This window comes from Calliopsis andreniformis, chromosome 5 (assembly GCF_051401765.1).
Source record: "Calliopsis andreniformis isolate RMS-2024a chromosome 5, iyCalAndr_principal, whole genome shotgun sequence".
NCBI lineage: Eukaryota > Metazoa > Arthropoda > Insecta > Hymenoptera > Andrenidae > Calliopsis > Calliopsis andreniformis.
In genome coordinates this window covers 2,408,996-2,419,506 of record NC_135066.1, presented here as the reverse complement: position 1 = coordinate 2,419,506, position 10,511 = coordinate 2,408,996, and the positions used below count along the sequence as shown (strand labels likewise).

The 10,511-nt window shown below is 49.0% G+C and overlaps 1 protein-coding gene across 1 annotated transcript in view; it reads right to left on the bottom strand.

The window, feature by feature from the left end:
• Positions 1-6,215: 6,215 nt before the first annotated feature.
• LOC143179379 (homeobox protein Nkx-2.4) overlaps positions 6,216-10,511 on the bottom strand; it is a 29,636-nt gene continuing 25,340 nt past the window's right edge. Inside the window, exon 4 of the mRNA XM_076378583.1 lies at positions 6,216-6,566. Coding sequence (XP_076234698.1) covers positions 6,216-6,566 — 351 coding nt within the window. The remainder of the gene's footprint in view (positions 6,567-10,511) is intronic.

Below are 10,511 nucleotides of genomic sequence, written 5' to 3'. Positions count from 1 at the left end.
TGGACAGACGATCAAGGGAGAGCCAAAGACATTAGCATCTTGGCTAAGGACACCCTTGCTTCGCTTTCGCGTCTTAGATCGAAACAGCCCCATGTTTTCGTCGGGCTGGTATTCATGAACAGGCTGCAGGCGTTGGGGCGTTCGACTTCTCCTTCATGAATTTACAATCGACCTAAGGATTCGCGGAGACGAGGCCTGCGCGTGCCACTCTGCGAGAAACAAACCCTCGCCGAGTGGCAAAAAATCGAAGGTCCATTGTGGGATCGAATAAGCAAGTATTCACTATCTTTAACATACAAAAACTTAAAAAAATTAGTAAGAAAATAATAAAAACAATTTGTGGTCAATGCTTCAGTATTAAAATCTCTACTTACCACTTCAGAAATACTCTCAAAATTTATTCTCAATACCCATAAAGGATATAGAAGGTATCCACAAAAGAAGTGTCCTGGACCAAACACAGAATTGCCTAATTTTCGTCGATAATACCAATCAATCTAATCCAGGGGGGAAAATATCTCCGCTAATCGTATCAAACAGCAGCAACAAATCCTCGGTCCGAGGGTAACAAGTCTGCCCAGTCCACAAGGGGAGAGATAAAGAGAGAAAGAGACAGGAAGTATCGCAGAGCCCACGACAAGGGAGAAGGGGGTGAAGGGGAGGCGGATAGAGGCTCGGAGGCCAGCCACGTGCTGCTGTCACTGGCACAGATTATATTATATAGGAATGGCAGCGAATAGGTGTAGATATAAGCGTCGAGCGGCAGTTAATAAATATGATAATGGCGGTCGAAGCGAGAGAAAGAGAGGGGTGTGTGGGGTGCGATATGGGATACCAGTGTATAAGAGTGACCACCAGAAGCGAAGGCCTGTCACTGTCAGGACCTCTCGTATGTCATGCCACGCACGCACTCACACACGTAGACGCGCACACGTTGGCGCGCGCGAACGCTGCGTGTTAAAAGCGTGGGATGCGTGCGACTACAATTCTTTTTTTCATTCTTCGCCACCGTGACCGTCCCTCACTGATCTCGCACTCGTGAAACGTTTTCAAAGTACAGATGTACTGTTGACGGGGAAGATACAGCGACTCGCGCCCCGTTTAAGTGTTCTATAAAGAGACAGCGGCGAGATAGACAGTGGAAAGGTTCTATTAAGGTCAGACATATGTAGAATAACTTTTTTAGGTGTTTAATGTAAACTATCTTGCGAAATAATTGCATGAATTACATTTACTTAGTACATATAGGTACTTGTATAGCAGTGGAGGTAGAGACAGTGAAAAAGGTCCTGTTAAGGTCAGACACAAGCAGAATAACTCTTTCAGGTGTTTTATTTAATTTAACTTCAGAAATAATTGTATACCTGCGTTTATAGCAGTGAAGGTACATACAGTAGAAGAGATCCTATTTAGTCAGACACAAGTAGAATAGCTTGTTCAGCTGTTTTTTCAACTATCTTCAAAAATAATTATATGGATCAGTCTATACATATGTATATATATACAAATCTTCTGGGTTCTAAGTCAGTATACGCCTCACCCCCTAAAACACATAATGAAACAAAAAAAGAAACATTCTCTCGCTTCACCTGAAGCTCGAAAACCAATCACCCTCGACGAAAGGCAATCCTCTCCATCAAACAGGATATTCCACCGTATCCTTTGTCGCCCGCTGACTAAGAATGTTTCATTACACATCTCCCAGGCGATCTTCGGTGCCGCGACCAGCTTCCTCCACGCCTCTGCGATCTCGTCCAAGCGCCATGGTAACACCCTCGCGACAGGGGGTGCGTTCCTGGCCCCGTTACGTCGTAACCCCCTTCGAGAACGCGACGGTGTAGCCTGCGATTATTAAAGGTAAGCCGATCTGCTGCGATAGGTGAAGGTTAATGCCCGTGGCGGGCGCGTGCAGTCGGAGCAAAGAGAAAGCGGAGGCAAGCCAGCAGCGAGAGCGGCCTCGGCTGTTATTGGATATTTGCCGAGGGCTCTGCGCCGGGACTTAACCCAGCCAAGGGGGAGACTCGGGATTCCGGCGATTTATCAAGAGCACCGTGACTAATTGCTCCTGGAAGCGGGGCGCAGGTACACAGGACGGGGGCGCAGGGTGGAAGACACGCGCGAGCCACCGCGCCTCAGGATCGCAATTTACCGGGTCAAAAGGGAAAGGCTGCCCGCCGGAAAACTGTTTCCGACTTCCGCCGCGGAAGTGAGATTAATGAAAGCTGAGGGGAAGCGGTCGTATTCTTTGCTTCTCGCTGCTAACCGCTGCCTCTCTCTTTCTGCCCTTTACACCGGGGACGATATTATGAAATTTTCGCGAGGTTACTGAGCACTGTACCCTTTGGTTAGGGATTTTCTGGCTAGGGTTTTTTCAACCTGGAAATTCTGATCTTTGAGTTTTCAAAGGAGGGAGGAAAGAGTTCTGGGTCTTGAGTTGCCTCCTACATTTTTTAATGATCTTTTTTAATCAATATATTCCCCTTCGATTAGAAATTTTCCAGATAGGGTTTTATGGAGCTGGAAATTATGGTTCTCGAATTTCTAGAGGAGGGAGGAAAAAATGAAGGGTTCTTATTTTTTTCAATCATTTTTTAAGAAGTAGATTACTTCCCAGTCTGTTTTGTAAACCTACCACTGCAGTGCGTTCACGATTTCACTGAAGTGATACGAAGATGAAATTCGATTCAATTTCCATAAAAATTCCTCTGCGAATAGGGGAAAAGGGAACGAAGGCAGGGAAAAGCAGAATACAATGAAATCACACTCAGAAGCACTTTCGTTCGAATAAGTATCGTTTTATTAATATCTCTGTCGTTATTTACAAAACTTTGTAATAATCTCTAATTTCTTCACCGTCACACGCTACTCGCTATCCGTCAATCAATTATACCTTGACGTATCTCTGTGTCCTTACTCTGTGTGTACATGTGTCTGTGTGTATGCACGGTGTCCCTGTGTGGGTGTAGTAGTCAGTGTGTCTGCGTTACATTAATTGTCGATAATGCTCGAGTCTCGCTAAATCGTTTACAAGTAGAACCGCCGAGCCCCCGGGCGCGTCTGCTCGTCGAAATTCGCCTTTAAAAACAAACCCCACGCCGCCCACGCTGCTCCATTCTCTGCGTCGTGTCGTATTTACACCTGTGACCTCGTTATCTCGCAGCGCCTCGCGATTCGCGCGCTCGGAATCGGCTATTCTCTTCGTCCCTCGCCTCGAGCCTCCTTTTCTCTCTTCTGCTAGCGGAAAGAGCGTCGCACGCTCGATCGATCCCGAACACCGCAGAATTTTCGAGGAGCCTCGGTTTCGAGTCGCGAAAACGCCCCTGGATAATATACATCTCTCTCTCTCTCTCTCTCTCTCTCTCTCTCTCTCTCTCTCTCTCTCTCTCACGCACACATGCATTCTCTCTAAACTATGTACACACGCGAGATCCGCTTGAAGCGCGACACGGATAGCTCCGCGCGGAAAACTCGCGAATACGCCGCGCCGATTCAATGGAACAAACCAGCCCCGACGCCAGCCGCGGTCGATTAATCCGTTTCGAGCGTCGAGGAGCGTCGCGCGTTCCCTTTCTCGCGACCTCCTCTTTTTCACCTACGCTCCTCTCGCCCCTGAAAGTCCCTCGCTCGAAAGAATACCGCCAAGATCCAGGTTTCCTGGCCGCGTTTCGGCAGCCTGAGCCCAACAGATTCGCTAACACGGATCGTCCTATCGAGCGCGTTCGTTCGAAAACGCTGACAGGGGAATCGGGGGTGGAATCGGAGCCATGGAGGGAAGGGTGCCGCGATGGAAGGGGAGAGATCGCGATTGGTGGTTCCATCGGTGAATTGCTGATAGTTGGTACCTGGGTACTGTTTTTGTGGTTGCTGGGACCATGGAGCTGAGATGGGTGACTTTGATTTGTTCCAAGTTGATTCTACCTGTTTATGGAAATTAGGGTTGGGTTAAGTGTTAAAGGAGAAGGGATTTCGAGATTTGAGATACGGAGGAAGGGATATCTTCCTTTTCCTGAGGACCCTCAGTTTGGGAATCCAGTCCTTGGAGATCACATTTGCTTTGGTAGCATTAATGAAAACACTTGGTAGGTGAAAGTGAAGTTTGTGAGAAGTGATTCAGAGCATGTTGAAGCTCAAAGACAGTGAAGATTATTCAGTAATCTGTTTCGTGCTCTTAGTTGGTAGAACCTAATTAAATACTTGAAGTTAGGAGTGAAGAAAGAATTCTCAAGTACTAGGTATGGCCTATGCCACCAATCCCAGCCCCACTATGTTTTTACCTTAGAAGTGCCACTGAAGTTCCCTCTGATACCCATCGTGTCGAGTGCTGTAGACATACCTTCAGACGATCAGTACTGTAAATTTCCATGTACACAGTTCTCCAAGAACTTCAGCGGCCAAAGAACCAACTTCTACTCAATATCAGAACCTTTGCATCTACCGACACTTCGAGTAACACCTCAACGACTCTCCCCTTCTGGAATCATCCACTGACTATAACAAATTAAAAGCCAGCTCGAACTCTTTACTAGATTTCTCAAAGAAATCCTGATCCACAGAATTCCCCAGAAACAGAGCTCTTCCAATCTTCCTCATAGTTCCCTTTAGAAGATGAACCCTTATCAGAGCTTATCGCTCCCCAAAACGTGGAATCCATTTGAGCCTTCAAAGTTATCCTCCAATTGTGCCAACCCCAACAGGTTCGCCACGAGGAGCTCCATTGCCAGGAAATTCGACTCCGTTTTCCCCCACGTTGACAAACGCCGAGCGAGGCGCATTGTTGCAACGAGCAACACTGTCGCCAGTTTCGGGTGTCGCGTTTGATGGAGCCGAGTGACACGTTCGAACGCACAGGTGTACGGTTTCGAGCAATTGAAATCGACGCGTTTTCGAGTGGGCCGGGGCAGATTATTCGCGCTCCTACCGTTTCATCGTGTTTCTGCTCCAGCCGCGCGGCATCGCTGACAAAATCGTCCTTGCCTGTGTCGTTAGTACACTGACCCCTTTAGAGCCTAGTATTTTTCTTTTCCTCTCGTTCTTCTTCGGGTAATGGGCTCCCCTTGCGACGTGGACCCGAACGGCTTCGAATGCTGCTCGAACATCAAAACTCTTAACAGCTGAAGTAATCTTGGCTCCCTCCGAGCCTCGGGGAACCTCGAAAGGGTTGAAATCCTTCGAGGCCCTCGAGATTTCTGGCCGTTTCAAACGCACGGAAGTTGTGCTCGCGACGAAGGGAGTAACGAACACGGTGTAAGTACTTTCCAGAGTTCTGGGGGTGGATTTTTAAGAGCCTCGAGCTATCCACGCTCCAGAGTCTCTTGGACCCGCTTAGAACCTCGATTCTTTCGAGATTCGTGGGACTTCGACGGGAAGTCTTCTGTTCGGTTAATATTCGAAGCGGCTCGGTCCTTTCTAGCCTCGCAAGTGGGAGACTTAGACGCTTATGTTCGAGTAACCGTCCTGCGGTTGTCGCAATGTCGATCAATTCGACGCAGAGTTTTCTTCAAACCCTAACAGAGTGTCTCCGAACCTCCTTAATAAGTTGCCAGCACGTTCCACTAGCTATGCTTCTAGGAAAGTGCCTCGCAAACTAGGTCTACTGATATTCAATCAGTAGACTATTGCAATAGAGTCCACTGGACCCAGAAACACTCTGTGCATCCTCCAAGTCTCTGCATACACCATACTCCACAGAGATAAGAAGCTGCCTAGCGAGTCCTCGTCAAGTACACCTCCACCTTCTTCCATTTTGATATTCAATCATATCTGTATCCACCTACGAGACAAGGGAATCATCTCTAATTCCCAAGACAGAGTGACAGAAGCAGACCCAAGCAGACTCAAGCAATCCTCTTGCCCCTATGTCACTGATGGCTACCCAGCTTCTCATCTCCGCACAGTGTAACACTCATTTCCTCAGTCTACCTCCACCAAGCACCTCTGCGTCCCTCCTACGAGCCAGCACGTTCCCAAAAGTCCAGCCTCCTCAGGGAGGAGCCTTCTCCTCGAAGGACCTGTCCCCAAGCAAGGCCAAGCAAGGCTGTGTCCCTCGAGCGGACCTCGGGGACAGAGTTCACAGTCAGCGCACATAGCCGGGTCGGGCCCAGGCGAGTCTCTCTCTAGGGGCTGTCCTCGAGGGGGTACCAGGCGGTCGGGCCCGCGACTGGCCCCGTGACTGGCCCCGCGACGGAGTGGGTGGCCCCCGCCGCGGACTGCATGTACTACCAGGCGGCTCGACTCTGGAAGGGCGTCAGGTAACCGCCGCACTGCTGCTGCTGCTGCATGCTCGGCTGCGCCCCTGCCCGCGTGTACGAGCAGTGCTGCAAGCTCGACGTCATCACGTGGCTCACGCCGACCACGGACGGATGCGAGCCATGGGGGTTCGTCACGGAGGAGGCCGCGTGATGGGACCCATGGGGACTCGACGCCGCCGTCATGTGGGGCGCTGGACTCGCCAGCGCGGCGCTCGGCCCACCGCGGCTGCCCTCGTTTCCGCCGCCACTCCCGCTTCCGCAGGGCTTCCCGTCCTTCACCAGCACGGGGACTGCCACTCTTCGGGGAGAGCTCGCGTTCTGTAACAGAACAGATTTCGTTCTTGAGTACATTTCTATTTCTAGGTTCACTTTTCGGGTGAAAAGCCTTTGGGGAGTGTTTCAGAGAGTTTAGGTGTGACTTAGTTGCGAATTAGGTTCTTGGTTTTAATCTGACTTTTTTGGGATTGGGAGAGTTGGTGTTCAGTTGGGAGTGTCTTTTGTAGACAGGAAGTCTTCCACCACTCTTGGAGTTCTGTGACCATAGTATAGTTGTAATACTTTACTACTGTAATCAATGTTGGCAGCAATTACAATAAATGCTACCAACACTCAGAGGGTTTCCAGATAAACTGGTCACCCTGTAGTGTAATTACACTACAGTATAGTTGCACTCTAGTGCTACATTTCACAGTCTCATTTAGAATAATTAAAAATATGCCAGAAACAGTCTCTCCTCAATCCCAGAATCAATTCCAAAGACTACAGTAGTAAAAGATATGTGTGTAATAATATCATACGTACATAATAATAGTATCATAGACAGACATATGTATAATAATATCAAGCTGGAAGGAGAGTTCTATGCCATCAATTTTCACTCCTCTCAGTAGCTAACACCTCAGCTTCTATAATCTCCAATTACCCGCAGCATCAGTAATTCCTTCCAACCTGACATCATCTCTCCAAAAGACAGACGTGTCTCAGTCTGCCCTCTAGTGTGCACACGCAAGGAGCGTCAGAGAGTCCGCGAGGGGACTGTACCGAGGACGAGGTCGTGAAGAAAACGTGGGACGGAGGTTCAGGCCCCGGAGGCTTCTGTGTTCCGAGCAAACACGTGGGCCCCGTCGGGCACAGGTACTCGAGGCCCGCGCGATACCTCGTGATCGGCTCGGTTCGAGGCTCGCGGGCCCTCTCCCTTCCTCTCTGCATCTCTCTCTCCGTCTCTCGTTACGAATAAACAGTACCAGCTACCGTGGACCAGGTTCCAGGCTCTGCTGTGCCGCGTCAAGCATCGAGCTGCTCCCCCTTCGTCTCTCTCCCGCGCGTGTCTCTTTCTCTCGGGGATTCAGTACGGCGAGCGGGACCCCACGGCATGCCAAACAGAAGCCGAAGCAAGCCGACCGAGTACCTGCCGGGACGACCACTCAGCTGTATCAACATTCGGTACACGACATTCCTCTTCGATCGCCACGGCAGCCACGCTTTAATAATATAATCGCGCTCGAGCGTAACGCCTAGTCGTTCGAGGCTAGCGAGACCGCCGATGCCCGTCCACAGATTTTTCAGCTTCGAATACTTGCAATTCTACTTCTCGTTTATCGCGCTTCTTATGGATCTAGGGAAGAAGGAGGCTCCAGCGATGAGTGGATGGGCAGGATGGTTATTCCTGACAGGGGAAGTGTGTGTTTAGGGAAATTTGTTGGGAGAGATATTTCTTCACTTCCGGCAGACTTCAGATGGAGTTCTGTAATGTGGCATAGGATTGAGGATATGTGGAGGTGATGGTAGGTAAGAGAGATTAAGTAGGATAGGATTCTGCTGTTAAGGCTCCGAAAGGCTAGGTCAAGAATCTCATCAGAGAACGCCACGACGTCCCCTAGATTCCCTAGAATCACCCCTCAATTTTGAAACCATTGAATTCTTCCCATTTTTGACTGTCCACAAAAACAAAAGGGAACCTACAGGCTTCAGATTCCTCAGGGCAGAATTGAGACCCTGTAGAAGCTAATATAATATTCCACTAATAGAGACTCGCATGATATTCTATCATTAAGACCCACAGGTACCAGTCCAAGAACTACTCTCCCAGCCAACAGGCATCCCCCCAAGAAACCTCGTCTCCCAAACTCACCCCAATTTCAAAACCACGAAATCCCCCCCATTTTGGACTGGCCAGGAACGCACAGAGGGGACCGACAGTTGCATTGTAGAGGCCAAGCGATTCGATTCGAGTGGCCGCCAGCGGACCTTATCGTGCGTGTGCGCGCGCTGCCGCGAGCATAAGTGCAGGCATGCCGTGCACTTCACGCTGACAAAGTGACGATTACGCTAAACGCGTGACGGCCGGGGCGCGCGCGTCACGCGTCACGCCACTTTAGCCACTTCAACGCGCGTTAAGCGATTTCCGGCGAAAACGCTGGCCGTGCTTAGGAACCGAGTAGTACGGGGTGTTTATGAGGCGGCTATCCACTGATCATAATCGGGCTCAATGTTGCCCGTGATTGGATTCTCGGGAAACGCGTTCGACCCGACTCTTTCCCCGCCTCAGCCCCCCCAACCCCCTCTCGGTTCAACCGCCCCCTCGTTACGGGTTTCCCCGGTGAAAGAGAATATCGTCGCGAGACGATATTCGGGTCGAGGACTCGGCTGTGATTGGACTTTCGAAGGGTGGAAATTGTCGATGATTAATTTTTTTTTTTTTTTCGAGCCTCGAATTGAGAGGATTTTTTTTTCTTATTGTTTCTTCTGCGAACTTTCTATGACATGGATGATAGATATTAATTTGTGGAGGTGGAGATCGATTTATGAATTTTCTCATAACCAATTAGTGATGACTGCAATTTTTTATGTGGCTAAATAGAAATTTGGTTCACTGTTCAAATATTATAACATCTGTTTTATGTTTCATATTGTTTCACCTATACATTTGAAATTTCTATAAACGCATAAGGATCCCCAGCCTACTGACCACTAAATTTGTAATACCGATATTCGAAATTAGGTATGTCTAATGGCAAGTGTCTCACAAGGGCCATCTCATAATAAATTCCTGCAACACTAAACCTCAAACGTCCTCTATCGAGCATCAAATGGACCAGACTCCCGCCAAAGACTTCGACAATTCGACGGTGAACATTCTGGGCCTCCTTCTCCTATCGAGGCATTTAAATCCTCGGATGCGTGAGGCACACGGAATGAGTCCAGAGGGATGCCCGCGAAATAAAACTGTCCTCGAAACGTCGTCGAGACGTTCACTGTGACCGCATCGGGATATCTAAATGCGCCGCGCGAGTTCCACGCGAATGCACCTCTCGTTAGGAAAACACTCGTCCCCGTCCTCCTACTCTCGTCGTCGTCGTGCTTGGAATTGATGTAATTAACTAAAAGCTGGTCTCCCCGTGGCGCACAGAGGAGGCCCGGCCTCTCCGTGTTCCCTGACGGTCTGCGTCTCGGTTCTTTACAGAAGCCTCGGCCGAACAAAGAACGCGAGAGAGAAGAGATATTAAAAGATTTCTGCCGGGACCTCTCGTTTCCGCGACGAATGGAATTCAATGGGCCTCCGTGAACGGGGAAGTGGTTTTTTCTTTCCTTCACTCTCTCTCTTCATCTTCGTCGTGCTCCCCTCTCCCTTCCTCCTTCCCCTTTTTTCAAATCTAATAACCGATGTTTTACCGCGGGTGTAATTACATTAGGCGGTCTCTCGATAACCGCCAAACAGCTTTCGCGCCCCGTGAAGAACCGGGTAAATCTGGACGCGAGTTTTTCCACCGCCATTCTGATTGCGGGAACCCGAGTCGCTTCCTACCGACAAGTATTTTCCACCCTGCGTTCAAATTGAGTTGGAGTTCCGGTACTGGGAGGCTGCTGCATCAGAGGGTTCATTAATTCTTCAGGGATTGGTTCCGTATGATTTATGGACTTCTATTTTCTTAGAAGAATTTTTTCTAATAATTTCTCAATAATTCAGCAATGATACAAATTCTCAATTTCACTTGCAGAGTGTCTTTACAAGATGAAAAGGCTCCCTCCTCGAAGGGGTGAATTTCGAAGTTCTAACTTCGATTAGGAACTGATTTGACTAAGGTAATGGATTCTGGGAGATTATATTGGAGTTGTGGGAGGGCTCGAGCATTTTTCTTCCATCGAGTTTTATCGGAGTGAGTGGATGTTTGATTGGAATAATTACTTATGAATATGCACTCCACCACCGACTTCTATCATGAATAGAAATCTCATCCTCCGCCATATTAGACGAAACAGAGG